At 51.8% G+C, this 18,381-nt stretch overlaps 1 protein-coding gene across 1 annotated transcript in view; it reads right to left on the bottom strand.

Moving 5' to 3' along the window:
- RFXANK (regulatory factor X associated ankyrin containing protein) overlaps positions 1–18,348 on the bottom strand; it is a 49,287-nt gene extending 30,939 nt beyond the window's left edge. Inside the window, exons 1-3 of the mRNA XM_075338419.1 lie at positions 18,214–18,348; positions 12,166–12,282; positions 11,010–11,090 (exon numbers count right to left, since the gene is read on the bottom strand). Coding sequence (XP_075194534.1) covers positions 11,010–11,090; positions 12,166–12,282; positions 18,214–18,244 — 229 coding nt within the window. The 5' untranslated portion in view covers positions 18,245–18,348. The remainder of the gene's footprint in view (positions 1–11,009; positions 11,091–12,165; positions 12,283–18,213) is intronic.
- Between the last annotated feature and the right edge of the window lie 33 nt (positions 18,349–18,381).

Genomic DNA, 18,381 nt, shown 5'->3' with positions numbered 1-18,381 from the left:
CCCCGGCTGAGCAAGTGCCACAGGGCCCGAGCACTGCACACAATGGGGGTCAGTGGAACCTGCCGGTAGAGCAGCCCCACATGCGGTACAAGCAGCATATAAAGTCTGTGCCTTGGCACGTTTGCTTTTTGCGGACGACATGCTGTTGTCTGCCTTGAGTAACCTAGGAGGGTATATAGCAGAGAGTCACCAGCGACCGTACAGTGTAATGTATAGCATGCAAGCACAAAAATACAAAGTACACTTCGGCACAAGTGGGGGTGAGCCCTTGAGGGCTGCTTACCGCCCGCTGAAAAGCGGGTGTGAGGTCGCAGAATCCCGTGTCTGGGTCTCCCAGTCTCCCCTCTCCAGCTCAGCGTGCAGACAGGAATGGCTGCCGGCGTCCTGTGAGGAGGGGCGGACCGTGGGCGTGCCACAAACAAAGTGCGGGAAACTGGCGTCCCACTGTGCCCAGTGTGAGGGCTGGAGTATGTAAAGCAGACTCCAGCCCTCAGCGCTGATGGTCTGTACAGCGTCCCGCCCTCCCCCTGACTGGCAGGTCTGGGGGCGGGAACGAAACGAACTAGGCCGCAAAAGCCGGGGACTGTAGTAATAAGCGCGGCCGTCATACATGCATGGCTAGCGCGGAAGTCCCCGGCGCACCACAAGTCCCAGCCGTGTCGCAGTGAAAACTGACCCCAGCGGCCGGCGCGGCCGTTCGTACTAAGTCTACTCACTCAGCAGCGCTGTAGTGAGGAATGGCACAAGCGCAGCAGCGCTGATGTCCCCGGCGCACTAACACGCCCAGCATGCTGCGGTGTGCGCGCGGTATGCCCGGGGACACAGAGTACCTTAACGAAGCAGGGCCCTGTCCCTGACGATACTCAGCTCCATATCCAGCCGATTCTCCGGGGGCTGTGGAAGGAGCACGGTCTCAGTGCCTGGAGACCGGTAAAGTCCCACTTCACCCAGAGCCCTAAAGGGGATGGGGAAGGAATCAGCATGTGGGCTCCAGCCTCCGTACCCGCAATGGGTACCTCAACCTTAACAAACACCGCCGACAGAAAGTGGGGTGAGAAGGGAGCATGCTGGGGGCCCTAGTATGGGCCCTCTTTTCTTCCATCCGACATAGTCAGCAGCTGCTGCTGACTAAACAGTGGAGCTATGCGTGGATGTCTGACCTCCTTCGCACAAAGCATAAAACTGAGGAGCCCGTGATCCCACGGGGGGGTGTATAGCCAGAAGGGGAGGGGCCTTACACTTTTTAGTGTAATACTTTGTGTGGCCTCCGGAGGCAGTAGCTATACACCCAATTGTCTGGGTCTCCCAATTAGGAGCGACAAAGAAAGATTTAATTCACAAGCTGGGGAAGTATTAATTAAAGGCTCTATACAAAATAGTGTTGGATAGAAGAAATTCCGAATCATGCGGTAGTTATCAACTGAAGCATTGTGACATCCGTTCTTTGGTGGTCCTCAATTACACAGTGGGGATACTTTACAGAGCTGTAAAAAAAAAAAAAAAACTTTCTTTCTAAAAGGAAGACATGGGGGAAAATTGATCAGGTTTGGGGTTCCATATACCAGTCTTGAACCAAAAGCTCATTTGAGCAAGTTGCCGCTGCAGTAAACCTCAGTTCACTATAGTGCAGCACCAGCTCCGTCCTTACCCATCCCCTGTAGACTATGAGCCCTCGCAGGCAGGCTCCTCTCTCCTCCTGTAGACTGTGAGCCCTTGGGGGAAGGGTCCTCTCTCCTCCTTTACTAGTCTGTGAGCCCTCGGGGGCAGTATCCTCATTCCTCCTATACCAGTCTGTGAACCCTCAGGGGCAGGGTCCTCTCTCCTCCTGTACTAGTCTGTGAGTCCTCGGGGGCAGTATCCTCTCTCCTCCTGTAGACTGTGAGCCCTCGCGGGCAGGATCCGCTCTCCTCCTATACCAGTCTGTGAACCCTCAGGGGCAGGGTCCTCTTTCCTCCTGTACTTGTCTGTGAGCCCTCGGGGGCAGTAGCCTCTCTCCTCCTGTAACAGACTGTGAGCCCTCGAGGGCAGGGTCCGTTTTCCTCCTGTACCAGTCTGTGAGCCCTTGCGGGCAGGGACCTCTTTCGTCCTGTACCAGTCTGTGCCTTTTATAGTTTATGATTATTGTACTTGTCCCCATTATGTGTAACCCTTTACACATGTAAAGCGGAATAAAATAGCGCTATAATAATATATAATAGAGACATGCCTCTTAATCAATTTGCTGCATCTTTGTGCTGTCCGTGCTCTATGGCTGGTATATATTTCTATGAAACACAAGTTTTTGGTATACAATATAATACAGTTTGTGCACTGTGTTTGACCAGGTCTTCTTTTGCTAAAACTAATGGGAACATTACAGGAGGGGACATCACTAAACAATGGGGATACTACTCGGGTCGGCTTACAATGGAGTATACGGAATATCGCAAACTCTGTATTTTAACTGGAAAAGTTGGGGGGGGGGGGGTCGTCTAATATGCCCATTCATCTTATATGCTGGAAAATACGGTACTCTTTAATAAATTTATTTTAGAATGTTAAAGGGGTTCGTCACTACTTGGACAATTCCTTCTAATCCATAGGTTTCCCCTTTTATAACGACAAAAAAAAAAAAAAAAGAAGAATTTTGTTTACTTACCGTAAATTCTTTTTCTTATATTTCCGACATGGGAGACCCAGACCATGGGTGTATAGCTTCTGCCTCCGGAGGACACACAAAGTACTACACTAAAAGTGTAGCTCCTCCCTCCGAGCATATACACCCCCTGGATGACAAATCCAACCAGTTTAGTGCAAAAGCTGAAGGAGGACATCCACCCATAAGTAGAGATAGAGTAAAACCCGGAATAACCGGAACCTCTGTCTACAACAACAGCCGGTGAAAACACACGGAACAAGAACTGCCAACAGGCAACAGGGAGGGTGCTGGGTCTCCCATGTCGGAACTATAAGAAAAAGAATTTACGGTAAGTAAACAAAATTCTCTTTTTCTTCATCGTTCCTTATGGGAGACCCAGACCATGGGACGTCTCAAAGCAGTCCATGGGTGGGAAATAAATAGAAACTGAGAAGTAGGCAAAACCTAACTTCACAAATGGGCGACAGCCGCCTGAAGGATGCGTCTGCCCAAGCTCGCATCTGCCGAAGCATGAGCATGCACTTGGTAGTGCTTCGAAAAGGTGTGCAGACTAGACCAAGTGGCAGCCTGACAGACCTGCTGAGCCGTAGCCTGGTGCCTGAAAGCCCAAGAGGCACCGACAGCTCTGGTCGAGTGCGCCTTAATCCCCGGCGGGGGAGGCACCTGAGAACATTGGTAGGCATCGGATATGGCCGACCTAATCCAACGAGCCAGAGTCGGTTTAGAAGCCGAGAGACCCTTCCGCTGACCTGTGGTTAGCACAAACAGAGAGGTGCACCGCCTGAGAGCGGCGGTGCGTGACACATAGATCCGGAGCGCCCGCACCAGATCTAAAGTATGCAACGCTTTCTCAAAGCGATGCACAGGGGCCGGACAAAGGGAAGGCAATGAAATGTCCTGGTTAAGGTGGAAAGAAGACACCACCTTAGGGAGAAAGTCCGGAGTCGGACGGAGAACCACCTTGTCTTGGTGAAAAACCAAAAAGGGTGACTCCGAAGAGAGTGCAGCCAAATCAGAGACTCTCCTGAGAGAAGTTATGGCCACCAGAAAGACCACTTTCTGTGAAAGTCGAAACAAAGAAACCTCCATAAGAGGCTCAAAGGGGGGTTTCTGTAAGGCCGTGAGGACCAGATTAAGGTCCCAGGGATCCAAAGGCCGCCGGTAAGGAGGAATGATGTGAGATGCGCCCTGCATGAAGGTGCGCACCTGGGCCAGTCGGGCGATACGCCGCTGGAACAACACTGACAGAGCCGAGACCTGTCCCTTGAGGGAATTGAGGGATAGTCCTAGCTGCAGACCGGACTGCAGGAAGGACAGGATGGTCGGCAAGGAAAAAGGCCAAGGAGCATGGCTGGAAGAGCGACACCAGGACAGGAAAATTCTCCAAGTCCTGTGGTAAATCCTGGCCGAGGAAGACTTCCGAGTCATAGTGGAGATGACCTCGGGAGGAATGCCTGAAGCCGTCAGGATCCAGGACTCAAGAGCCACGCCGTCAATCTGAGAGCCGCAGAATTCTGGCGGAAAAACGGACCTTGTGAGAGAAGGTCTGGGCGGTCCGGGAGATGCCACGGCAACTCTACGGACAGACGGAGCAGGCCTGGGTACCAAGCTCGCCTGGGCCAGTCTGGAGCAATGATTATGACCCGACGGCCCTCCATTCTGATCTTGCGCAGGACTCTGGGCAAGAGAGCTAGAGGGGGAAACACGTAGGCCAGACGGAACTGGGACCAATCCTGAACCAGCGCGTCCGCTGCCAAGGCCTGAGGATCGTGGTTGCGAGCCACGTAAACCGGGACCTTGTTGTTGTGCCGGTATGCCATTAGATCCACTTCCGGAGTGCCCCACTTGCGGCAGATTGACCGGAACACTGCCGGATGCAGGGCCCACTCGCCGCTGTCCACGGTTTGACGGCTGAGATAATCTGCCTCCCAGTTTTCTATGCCTGGGATGTGGACTGCGGATATGGTGGACTTGGAGTCCTCCGTCCACTGAAGGATGCTTTGAACCTCCAACATCGCCAGGCGGCTGCGAGTCCCGCCCTGGTGATTGATGTAGGCAACTGCTGTCGCGTTGTCCGACTGGACTCGAATGTGCTTGCCCGCCAACAGGTGGTGAAAGGCTACGAGAGCTAGGAGCACAGCTCTGATTTCCAGCACATTGATCGAGAGGGCTGATTCGGACGGAGTCCAAGTGCCCTGTGCTCGGTGGTGGAGAAATACTGCTCCCCAGCCGGAGAGACTGGCGCCCGTGGTGAGGATCACCCAGGACGGAGACAGGAAGGAGCGTCCCTGAGACAGAGAGAGGGGCCGAAGCCACCACTGAAGAGAGCTCCTGGTCTGTGGCGACAGAGCCACTAGCCTGTGCAAGGAAGAGGTCCGCTTGTTCCAAAGGCGGAGAATGTCCAGCTGCAGAGGACGCAGATGGAACTGGGCAAAGGGAACCGCTTCCATTGACGCCACCATCTGACCCAGCACCTGCATGAGGTGCCTGATGGAATGACGGCGGGGCTTCAATAGAGAACGCACCGCCAGATGAAGGGACTGCTGCTTGACTAAGGGCAGCTTCACAAGTGCCGGCAGAGTCTCGAATTGCATCCCTAGGTACGTAAGTTTCTGGGTTGGGGTCAGAGTGGACTTGGGCAGATTGAGAAGCCACCCGAATTGAACAAGCATGGCGAGAGTGAGCGAGACACTCCACTGACAGTCTGCACTGGATGAAGCCTTGACTAGAAGGTCGTCCAGGTAAGGAACCACTGCCAACCCCTGGAGGTGCAGAACCGCAACCACTGCTGCCATGACCTTGGTGAATACACGAGGGGCCGTGGCTAACCCGAAGGGGAGAGCCACGAATTGAAAACGTTCCTCTCCGATTGCAAAACGTAGCCAACGCTGGTGTGAAACTGCAATTGGCACATGCAGATAGGCATCTCTGATGTCGATGGATGCTAGAAAATCTCCTTGGGTTATTGAGGCAATGACCGATCGCAGAGATTCCATGCGAAAGTGCCGCACCTGAACATGCTTGTTGAGAAGCTTGAGATCCAGGATGGGCCGGAAGGAACCGTCCTTTTTGGGGACTAGGAAGAGGTTTGAGTAGAAACCTCTGAACCGTTCCCGGGCGGGAACCGGAACAATTACTCCGTTGGCCTGCAAGGATGCCACGGCCTGAGAGAAAGCGGCGGCATTGGGGCAGGGGGGAGTGGACAGAAAAAATCTGTTTGGCGGGCTGGAAGAGAATTTTATTCTGTAGCCGTTGGAGATGATATCCCGCACCCACTGATCGGAGACGTGTTGAAACCACACGTCGCCAAAGTGGGAGAGCCTGCCACCGACCAAGGTCGTTGCTGGCGCAGCCAGATAGTCAAGAGGAGGCTGCCTTAGTGGCAGCGGCTCCTCCGTTCTTCTGAGGACGCGGCTTCGCGCGCCAGCTGGGTTTTCGATCCTTGGCTGAGTTAGTGGACAAGGCTGAGGGCTTAGAGGATGACCAGTTAGAGGAACGAAAGGAACGAAACCTCGACTGGTTCCTGCCCTGGACAGGTTTCCTGGTTTTAGTTTGTGGCAAGAAAGTACTCTTCCCGCCAGTAGCTTCCTTAATAATTTCATCCAGTTGTTCACCGAACAGCCGGGACCCTGCAAAGGGAAGCCCAGCAAGGTACTTCTTGGAAGAAGCGTCTGCTTTCCACTCTCGAAGCCACAAGATCCTGCGGATCGCGAGGGAATTAGCGGAAGCCACCGCCGTGCGGTGAGAAGCCTCCAGAATGGCAGACATGGCATAGGATGAAAAAGCCGAAGCCTGGGAAGTTAAGGCAACCAATTCGGGCATAGAGTCCCTGGCGAGGGAATGTATCTCCGCCAGAGAAGCAGAGACTGCCTTAAGAGCCCACACTGCTGCAAAAGACGGGGAGAACGAAGCCCCTGCCGCCTCATATACAGATTTGGCCAGAAGGTCAACCTGGCGGTCAGTGGGATCCTTAAGTGAGGTGCCATCAGCCACAGATACAACTGTCCGGGCTGAGATTCTAGACACCGGAGGATCTACCTTAGGTGAATGAGCCCACTCCTTGACCACTTCTGGTGGAAAGGGAAAACGGTCATCAGAACTACGCTTTGGGAAGCGTTTGTCAGGACAGGCCCTGGGCTTGGTCACAGTGGCCTGAAAACTGGAGTGGTTAAAAAACATACTCCTTGCTCTCTTAGGTGAGGTAAACTGGTGTTTTTCTACCAGAGAGGCTTGTTCCTCTGACACTGGTGGATTGAGGTCCAGTACGGAATTAATGGACGCAATCAAATCACTTACATCCGCATCACCCTCAGATAGATCAATAGGGTACATAGAGGTAGCGTCCGAGCCCACAGTAAAGGCATCCTCCTCGCCCTGCACTTCAGCTCGTGAATCAGAGCCGTGGGACGAGGAAGGAGAAGAATCCCTGCGTCTCCGTTTAGGAGGACGGGGTCCGGGAACAGATAAAAAATCCTCTGAGAGCTCTGCAGAGCGAGTCGGAGCAGCAGAAGCGCCCTGAGAAGGGGGCTGATGCATGGTCAGCAGAGACCGGGACAGCTGTCCCATGGAGTCGGCAAAGGACTGGGAGATAGCTTTAGAAAACGAAGCTACCCAAGCCGGGGGTTCAGCCACCGGGACTGGAGCAGCCGGAGGGACCCCTGAGGAGGCTCCAGGCTGAGGCACTACCATGTTAGAGCAGGCATCACAATGTGGATATGTGCTCGGTTCATGCAGTATGAGCTGACATGCAGTGCATATTGAGTACAGCCTTGCAGCCTTGCTCCTAGTGTGAGACATGCTGCTGAGGTGGGGGCTCTGCAGTAAAGAACACACTCCTTCAGAATGACCCCCAGAGAGTGTATAATAAAGTCCACAACCAGAGGTTGTGGCTTACCAGACCGCTTTTGTGTGCCCTCCGGATTCCACAGCTTGGACCCCCAGACAGATGCAGTAGCTGCAGCAGCCAGCGCCGATCAGTGTGTAAACGCTGATAAAATGGCGCCGGAGTGAGGAGGGGGGGCGGGGTTGAGTCCAAGAGCGGGAACCGGAGGGCCAAGGGGATATACAGGGGAGGGAAACATCTCCTCAGAGAGGAGTGTCCTCCCCTCTGCTGAACGGCCGGTGGGCGGCGCCGCACTGTTCCCCTGCATGACTGACATGCAGGGGCAGTGAAATCGAAACTAGGCCGCATCTGAAGGCGGGGCCTAGATTTTTTCCATGCGGCCGATGAGCAGGTACCCTCGGTGCGGTTCTCAGGAAAAAAACCAGAGAACCGGCCGGAAATCACAACAAAGTGAAAAAACACAGTCTCCCCACAATAAATGTACAAGGGATCCCTGAATAACGTCTCAATACTTAGCTTATGAGACGCAGGGCCAGGTCCCTGAGGAGTGAGCGCTCCGTCCGGCAGGATCCTGACAGGGCTGCGGATGGAGACTGGTCTCCTGCAAAGCAGTGAGAACCGTGATGGCTCCCACTTCAAGCCAGAGCCTCAGAGGATGGTGAAGGAGCGCGGCATGTGAAGGCTCCAGCCTTGTAAAATCAACCTTAACAGCACCGCCGACACAGTGGGGTGAGAAGGGACATGCCGGGAGTCCAGATTGGACCCGCTTTTCTTCCAAATCTTTGAAATCAAAAATCAGATGAGAATGCATGTGTGTGTGTGACCTCCTGAACACAAAGCATTGAACTGGTTGGATTTGTCATCCAGGGGGTGTATATGCTCGGAGGGAGGAGCTACACTTTTAGTGTAGTACTTTGTGTGTCCTCCGGAGGCAGAAGCTATACACCCATGGTCTGGGTCTCCCATAAGGAACGATGAAGAAATATATACTCTACTCCAGTGCCAGTTCCATCGGTGTTGGCATCCTCTCTCCCAGCAATGTGTAACAGTGTGATGTCATGCCATCCCATGGCCATTCAATGGCCGTTTCACTCTCCCCGCCTTCGGGCTCATCACAGACATCTGGAGGAAGTGAGAAAGCAACAGCGCTCAAGTCCTCCAGATGTAAGCGATTTCTTCAAAGTCAGGAAGAGTGAAACGGTCACTTAATGGCCTAGGGATGGCATGACATCACACCGTTACATGATCCCGGGAGAGAGGATACCAACACCGGTGGAACCGCACTGGCACTAGAGGACAGTATAAGCTTTTGTTTTTGTGTTTTTTTGTTTTGTGTTTTTTTAAAAAAAAGGGGGAAACATCCAGCTTGAGAAGGAGTTGTCGAAGTAGTGGAGAACCCTTTTAAATCTAATATTGATTAGATCGTGATGTAAAAGTCAAAGAAGAAATCCCTTAGAATATAAAACAGAGTATTTACATTTCTTTTTTTAATCAAATGTATGAAGAAATCCAAATATTTATAAACTGTCCATATCTACTAGTACCGTATTTTTCGGACTATAAGACACACCGGACCATAAGACGCACCCTGGTTTTAGAGAAGGAAAATAGGAAAATAAAATTTTAAGCAAAAAATGTGGTCATGACATGTTGTTATGGGGCGAGTATCTGCTGCTGACAGTATTATGGGGGTAATGTCCCCAAATTCTCTACTTAAGTACCGCATCCTGGTAATGATCCTCCTGCCTTGTGTATATATATATGTCCCTCATCCTGGTATAGCCCCATCTTGCTATATACTGCCATCCTGGTATGTACTCCCATCCTGCTCATATACGCCATCATCCTGCTCATATACCCCCATCATCCTGCTCATATACCCCCATCATCCTGCTCATATACCCCCATCATCCTGCTCATATACCCCCATCATCCTGCTCATATACCCCCATCATCCTACTCATATACCCCCATCATCCTACTCATATACCCCCATCATCCTGCTCATATACCCCCATCATCCTGCTCATATACCCCCATCATCCTGCTCATATACCCCATCATCCTGTTCATATACCCCCATCATCCTGCTCATATACCCCCATCATCCTGCTATATTCCATCATCCTGTTCATATACTCCCATCATCCTGCTCATTTACCCACATCATCCTGCTCATATACCCCCATCATCCTGCTCATATACCCCCATCATCCTGCTCATATACCCCCATCATCCTGCTCATATACCCCCATCATCCTGCTCATATACCCCCATCATCCTGCTCATATACCCCCATCATCCTGCTCATATACCCCCATCATCCTGCTCATATACCCCCCATCATCCTGCTCATATACCCCCCATCATCCTGCTCATATACCCCCCATCATCCTGCTCATATACCCCCATCATCCTGCTCATACACCCCATCATCCTGCGGCACACAAAAAAAAATAAATAAACGTTTACACTCACCTTTCCTCGCTCCACGCAGCGTCGCTCCTCCTCCTGTCTGCCAGCAGCGCTGTGTTGAGCCGGCCACGATCCCTGCACCATCGCGATGTCCTCCTGTCTGCCGGCGCGACTGTGTGAACACGTGCGAACAGCGATGACGTCATCGCTGTGAGCACCGCTAGTCTCCACACAGCCGCGGCCGGCAGACAGGAGGACATCGCGATGCTGCAGGGATCGTGGCCGGCTCAACACAGCGCTGCCGGCAGACAGGAGGACATCGCGGTGCTGCAGGGGAACGGTGAGTACATTGATTCACTGCACCCCGCGCTGATGATGATTCGCGGGGGAGCAGTGAATACAGCCGAGCATGATCACTCCAGGCTGTAGTTACAAGGGGTGATCACGCGAGCTGGCTGTTTACTATGCGTGCGTCCCCGCCCATCACCCCGCCCACCTGTAGCGCCGGCTTCAGCGCTGAGAGATGGGCGGGAAGATGGGCGTGCATATGGAATGAGCGGGCCCACAGCAGACGCTGCTGCAGCCTGCTCGTGCCGCCGATGACCCGCTCCACCGCAGCACCCTCATTCCCCGCAGCCCTATATTCAGACCATAAGATGCACCCCCCACTTTCCCCCAACATTTGGGGGGGGGGGGGGAGTGCGTCTTATAGTCCGAATAATACGGTATATGTTTATATCCAACAGGGTCTTGCCTGTGGGCCTATAGTAGAAGCAGCATATATAATGCATGGTTATTTCTATAATCTGCGGTTTAAAATTAGAAAAACATGGCTGTTCACTTCCAAATAGAGCGCGACAACTATCCAAAGGCCAAGTGCTTCACAGAATAGCTGTGGTACAGCAGCTAAGCCCCATTGACTTCAAACGGCGCTGAGCAGAAATAAGAGCCACAATCCATAGACAGTTAGGACGGTGTTTCTACAAGACAGCAGCCATGTTTTTCAAATCTGTTATAACCTATTTCACTGTACCTGTAATTAATTCTCACACTGTAAAAGTGACCATAAAAATCTCAATTGTGAGACAAAAAAGCATTGGATTTGTAACTCACAGTCCAAAGTTGCTGGTAAAACAGAGACCATGTTTCCTCGTTGTCTGTTGGTTAGAGTTGTGGAATATTTCAGTGGGCCAACTGTGAGGAAAAAAAGCAGTATTCAGGTCAAATACAATAGCTACATATACAGTATATTAGTTTTAATATTTAATGACCAAAACGTCTCTGCATGTCTCATCAAAGTGTCTTCATAACCAATCCCCAGCCTGCCAAATTAGCTGCAGATTTTTCAGATTCCCAGCAGATTTCATCCACCGGTACAGTGGGTACGGAAAGTATTCAGACCCCTTTAAATTTTTCACACCATATAATTTGCAAAAAAACACATGAAGGACTCCCAGACAATGAGAAATAAGATTATCTGGTCTGATGAGACGACGATAGAACTTTTTGGTGATAATTCTAAGCAGTATGTGTGGACAAAACCAGGCACTGCTCATCACCTGCCCAATACAATCCCAACAGTGAAACATGGTGGTGGCAGCCTCATGCTATGGGGCTGTGTTTCAGCTGCAGGGACAGGACAACTGGTTGCAATTGAAATCCAGCGTCTGGTGACAATGGCGGCGGAGAGGTGAGTGAGATCATCCTGTGACGCTGCGTATTCATTAGCAGGTAACATGATAATGGGGGCGACTAGTCGGGGAAGGACTAGTCCCCGCGCTCATTAACATACAATATAAGATCTTTAGAAATACTTTTTCTAAAGATCCCTTTTTCTATACTAGTGTATACAGGGACAGTTAGGCAGTGATTAGCAATATACACCCAGGACTGCTCGTTGTTCTCGGTGTATATTGGACCTGACAGGTTCCCTTTAATCTGCCATGTACTTTCCCAGCCTTTCATCTTTTACCGTACATGTGGGCAAAGGCTGTTATACAAAGAAAAAAAATTGCACCTAGTCACTGACCAATTGTCCATCACACTCCTCCATGAGTTCTGTCTGGAACTGCAATTCATCCATCGGAACTGAATGCAGCTAAGCTGTATTACAAGACATATGCCAAGACAAGATGCTAAGCCCAGAATCAAGGAAACCCTGCCATTATTTGTTCGCTTTTGGTCATGCATTCAATTTAGTACTCAGATTTTTTTTTATATGGTTTTATTTGGCTGAATAACACGCACTGTATTTTAATTTATTTATTACCATTTAGCTGGGTGGCCTCTTCCTCCGTGTCAGAGCCATTCTGGGTGTCAGGATAGAAATTTAGTATGACTATGCTCTCATCATCAATAGTCGGGCAGGATGCAGGATCTGCCATTGCTGGAAAAGAAGAGATAATATGTTCCTTTCAGATTAGATTATTATTATACAGGAGATCTTATATTCCTCACAGATTATAGTATTACTATTATTATACAGGAGATCTTAAGGCCCAGTCACACACAACGACTAAGGCTGCTTTCACACATCCGGCTTGAGCTCTGCGGCTCAATCCGGCTGTGCAAGCTATGCAACGGATGCGGTGAAAACACCGCATCGTTTGCATAAGTTTTTCCTTTGCGGCCAGTCCAGTTTTTGCCGCTTGCGGCATGCTACTGAGCATGCACAGTGGCAATAACCGCATCCGGCCGCCATAGGCATGCATTGACAAATGCGCCACATCGGCTGAATGCGGCACGATGCGGTTTTTTTTGCCGCACGAAAAAACGTGCCAGGCAACGTTCCATCCGGCCGCCGCATCGGCTAAATCTGCCGCATGCGGCAAAAACCAGATGGAACGCAAGGCCTTGCGGCACAATGCGGCACTAATTAAAGTCTATGCAGAAAAAACGCAACCGGCAGCAAAAAAAAACGGTTGCGATTTTCCTGCAAAGTGCCGGATTGTGCCGCATTGCAGAAACCGGAGGTGTGAAAGCAGCCTTACCAGTGATCCCGAAAACGATGCGACCTGATAGGGATTGCTGGTAAGTCGCTGGGAGGTCGCTGGTGAGATGTCACACAGTCAGATCTTACCAGCGATCCCGAAAACGATGCGACCTGATAGGTATCGCAGGTAATTCGCTGGGAGGTCGTTGGTGAGAGGTCACACAGTCAGATCTTACCAGCGATCCCGAAAACGATGCGACCTGATAGGGATTGCTGGTAAGTCGCTGGGAGGTCGCTGGTGAGATGTCACACAGTCAGATCTTACCAGCGATCCCGAAAACGATGCGACCTGATAGGTATCGCAGGTAATTCGCTGGGAGGTCGTTGGTGAGAGGTCACACAGTCAGATCTTACCAGCGATCCCGAAAACGATGCGACCTGATAGGGATCGCAGGTAAGTTGCTGGGAGGTCGCAGGTGATATTTTACACAGTCAGACCTTACCAATGATGCAGAACAATACAGATCGCAGTAGCGACCTGTATAACGATCTCAGCAGTCACTGTGACCCTGTCACACAGTGTCAAACACAGCGATGTATCCTGCCCAGCAAGACATCGCCTTTGAAGAAAATGGCCTGGACCATTCTGCAACGACTAGAGATCTCACAGCAGGGGCCTGATCGCTGGTAGATGTCACACATAACAAGATCGCTAACGGGATCGCTACTGCGTCACAGAAACCGTGACTCAGCTGCCATCTCGCTAGCGATCTCGTTATGTGTGACGGTACCTTTACATCCCTCACAGATTAGATTATTATTATTATACAGGAGATCTTATATTCCTCACAGATTAGATTATTATTAGATTTTATATTCCTCATAGATTAGATTATTGTTACAAACATCTTACATCCCTCACAGATTAGAATATTTTATAGATGTTCGTCAGCTCTTGCATCATACAAGTGTACTGCAATGAATTATACCTGAATTGAACATGAAGGGAACTGGATCCATAGTCACTGTAAACAATGTTTCTGTTTCTTTCCACTATCACTCCTATAGTCCTTCACTTCCTATTTTGCACACTAATCTTTATACCTAGTAATGAACTGGTCATCTCTCCCTCCATCCTCCCCACCCATCTGACCTCCTCAAATCTGTTCCTCCACTTTACACCCTTTGTCTCCAGACACACACGGCCCCCTCACGGCGTCTCCTGCTCCCACCTACTAACACTCTCTCTGCTTCTCTTCACTGCTGGAGATATCTCTCCTAATCATGGCCCTCCTCACCACATCCCCACAGTCATCTCTAAAGCTGGGTTCACACATAGCGACAGCGACATCACTGTTACGTCACCATTTTCTGTGACGTAACAGCGACCTTGTATGTCAAACACAGCGACGCATCAGCGATCATAACGTCGCTACATGTGCAGAGAGCAGGGAGCCGCGCACACTGCTTAGCGCTGGCTCCTTGCTCTCCTAGCCACAGTACACATCGGGTTAATTAATCCGATGTGTACTGCAGCTACATGTAAAAGTGCAGAGAGCAGGGAGCCGCGCACACTGCTTAGCGCTGGCTCCTTGCTCTCCTAGCTACAGTACACATCGGGTTAATTAACCCGATGTGTACTGCAGCTACATGTGCAGAGAGCAGGGAGCCGCGCACACTGCTTAGCGCTGGCTCCTTGCTCTCCTAGCTACAGTACACATCGGGTTAATTAACCAGATGTGTACTGCAGCTACATGTGCAGAGAGCAGGGAGCCGCGCACACTGCTTAGCGCTGGCTCCCTGCTCTCCTAGCTACAGTACACATAGGGTTAATTACCTGATGTGTACTGCAGCTACATGTGCACAGAGCAGGAGCCGGCACTAGCAGCAAGAGCGGCGGAGGCTGGTAACGAAGGTAAATATCGGGTAACCAGGGAAAGGTCTTCCCTTGGTTACCCGATGTTTACAGTGGTTACAGCTTACCACAGCTGCCAGACACCGGCTCCTGCTCGCTTCAGTTCGTCGCTCTCTCGCTGTCACACACAGCGATGTGTGCTTCACAGCAGGAGAGTGACGACCAAAAACTGAAGCAGGACATTCAGCAACGGCTGGCGGCCTCACAGCAGGGGCCAGGTCGTTGCTGGATGTCACACACAGTGACAGCGACATCGCTGCAACGTCACAGAAAATGGTGACGTAGCAGCGACGTCGTTGTCGTCGTCGCTGTGTGTGACACCACCTTAACCCCCATCAACGATCTATCACAAATCTTCTCAACCCTTCGAAGCTCATACCCATCCACCCGGCCCCCGCTCCCCCAGTACCTCTAACAGGAGCTCTATGGAACGCTCGCTCTGTCTGTAATAAACTATCCTACATCCATGATCTTTTCATCACTAATAAACTTTCCTTCCTCGCCATCACAGAAACCTGGCTCACCCCCTCTGACACTGCCTCTCCTGCTGCACTTACCCCCTGGCTCACCCCCTCTGACACAGCCTCTCCTGCTGCACTTACCCCCTGGCTCACCCCCTCTGACACAGCCTCTCCTGCTGCACTTACCCCCTGGCTCACCCCCTCTGACACAGCCTCTCCTGCTGCACTTACCCCCTGGCTCACCCCCTCTGACACAGCCTCTCCTGCTGCACTTACCCCCTGGCTCACCCCCTCTGACACAGCCTCTCCTGCTGCACTTACCCCCTGGCTCACCCCCTCTGACACAGCCTCTCCTGCTGCACTTACCCCCTGGCTCACCCCCTCTGACACAGCCTCTCCTGCTGCACTTACCCCCTGGCTCACCCCCTCTGACACAGCCTCTCCTGCTGCACTTACCCCCTGGCTCACCCCCTCTGACACAGCCTCTCCTGCTGCACTTACCCCCTGGCTCACCCCCTCTGACACAGCCTCTCCTGCTGCACTTACCCCCTGGCTCACCCCCTCTGACACAGCCTCTCCTGCTGCACTTACCCCCTGGCTCACCCCCTCTGACACAGCCTCTCCTGCTGCACTTTCTTATGGGGGTCTCCAACTCTCTCACACCCGCCGCCCCAGCAACAAGCATTGTGGAGGAGTTGGTTTTCTCCTGTCAGAAAAATTCTCCTTCACCCCAATTCCTCTGCCACCCTCCGGTACACTCCCCTCTTTTGAGGTGCACTCCGTACGAATCTACTCCCCCTCCAACTGGCTATCATTTACTGCCCTCCAGGACAAGCCACCGCCTTTTTTGATCACTTCACCACGTGGCTACTACATTTCCTTTCTGCTGACATCCCCACCATCATCATGAGTGACATCAACATCCCCATTGACACCTCCCACCTAGCTGTCTAAGCTTTTAACACTCACTTCCTCCTTTGGCCTCACTCAATGGTCCTCCACAGACCCCAACAAAGATGGCCACACACTGGACCACATCTTCACCCACCTCTGATCCCTATCTATCCTCTCAAACTCACCTCTCCCACTGTCTAACCACAACCTACTAACATTCTCTTCCCGCTCCTTGATTTGTGCATTACTTAACCAGGAAGCTGCAAAAACCCTAGAGCATACCCTTATTATCTCTCGCCTGGACTATTGCAACCTCCTGCTCTCTGGCCTTCCTTCTAACAGTCTCACACCGCTATAATCTATTCTAAACTATGCTGCCCGACTAATCCACCTGTCCCCTCGCTACTCCCCGACCTCTCCTCTCTGACAATCCCTTCACTGGCTTCCCATTGCCCAACGACTCCAGTTCAAAGCCCTAACCATGACATACAAAGCTATTCACAATCTGTCTCTTACCTACATCTGTGACCTAGTCTCCCGGTACTTACCTGACCGCAACCTCAGATCCACACAAGAATTCCTTTTCTACTCTGGTCTTATCTCTTCTTCCCACCACCGCATCCAAGATATTTCCCGTGCCTCCCCCATACACTGGAATGCTCTACCACAACATATCAGACTCTGCCTACCTTGACAAGCTTCAAAAGGAACCTGAAGACCCACCTAAAACCTGCCGTAACCCTCAGTCCGCTATAACACCACACAATCATCATCTTCACCCTCATCTACTGTACCCTCACCCATCCCCTGTAGATTGTGAGCCCTCAGGGGCAGAGTCCTCTCTCCTTCTGTACCAGACTGTGAGCCCTCGGGAGCAGGGTCCTCTCATCTGTAGACTGTGATCCCTCGCGGGCAGGGTCCTCTCTCCTCCTGTAGACTGTGAGCCCTCGCGGGCAGGGTCCTCTCATCTCCTGTAGACTGTGATACCTCGGGGGCAGGGTCCTCTCTCCTCCTGTAGACTGTGAGCCCTCGCGGGCAGGGTCCTCTCTCCTCCTGTAGACTGTGAGCCCTCGCGGGCAGGGTCCTCTCTCCTCCTGTAGACTGTGAGCCCTCGCGGGCAGGGTCCTCTCTCCTCCTGTAGACTGTGAGCCCTCGCGGGCAGGGTCCTCTCTCCTCCTATAGACTGTGAGCCCTCGCGGGCAGGGTCCTCTCTCCTCCTGTAGACTGTGAGCCCTCGCGGGCAGGGTCCTCTCTCCTCCTATAGACTGTGAGCCCTCGCGGGCAGGGTCCTCTCTCCTCCTGTAGACTGTGAGCCCTCGCGGGCAGGGTCCTCTCATCTCCTGTAGACTGTGATACCTCGGGGGCAGGGTCCTCTCTCCTCCTGTAGACTGTGAGCCCTCGCGGGCAGGGTCCTCTCATCTCCTGTAGACTGTGATACCTCGGGGGCAGGGTCCTCTCTCCTCCTGTAGACTGTGAGCCCTCGCGGGCAGGGTCCTCTCTCCTCCTATAGACTGTGAGCCCTCGCGGGCAGGGTCCTCTCTCCTCCTATAGACTGTGAGCCCTCGCGGGCAGGGTCCTCTCTCCTCCTATAGACTGTGAGCCCTCGGGGGCAGGGTCCTCTCTCCTCCTGTACCAGTCTGTGCCCTGTATTGTTTATGACTATTGTACTTGTCTATGTATACCTCTTTTCAGAGGTAAAGCACCATGGAATAAATTGCATTATAACAATAAGAATGTAACATTCTTTACACATTACATCCCCACTATCGGGTAATTTCGTCCTGTAAATAACACCTTTCTTTCTACTGGCATGGTCACCCCGAGCATGGATTCCAGGAGTCAAGCTATAGGGACCAGTGCTCTAGGGCCCTCACCCCAGCAGACATGGCACATATAGGAGTGATAATTGCAGAATATTTTCTGGTCTTCCTCTAGTTAATCCTAAAAAACAGGCATCCTTCTCATAAAGCTGGCATGGCTGATAACAGAGGACAATAGTGGTATTCAACCACATAGAAATGCACTGTAGCTGTTCAGTCCCTATAAACAGCCCTGCACACACTGCAATGGTAATGAACCCCCCCAACAATCGAGTCCGTCCACAACACCACCCACCCCGTGAAAGAATGGTCAGCATGCGTCTCATCCGTGTTCTTAAAGGCGCAGCTCCCTCCTGCTGTGCGGCATGGCAAGAGTTAAACGAGGCACAAAATCGCAGACAAGCAGCGCGCACTTCCGGGTGGGTTGATGTGAGGCGCGTTCTGATTGGACAGAACCGCTGAT

This window comes from Anomaloglossus baeobatrachus, chromosome 1, assembly GCF_048569485.1.
Source record: "Anomaloglossus baeobatrachus isolate aAnoBae1 chromosome 1, aAnoBae1.hap1, whole genome shotgun sequence".
In the NCBI taxonomy this organism is placed as follows: Eukaryota; Metazoa; Chordata; class Amphibia; order Anura; family Aromobatidae; genus Anomaloglossus; species Anomaloglossus baeobatrachus.
This window is presented reverse-complemented; position numbering and strand designations above follow the sequence as displayed.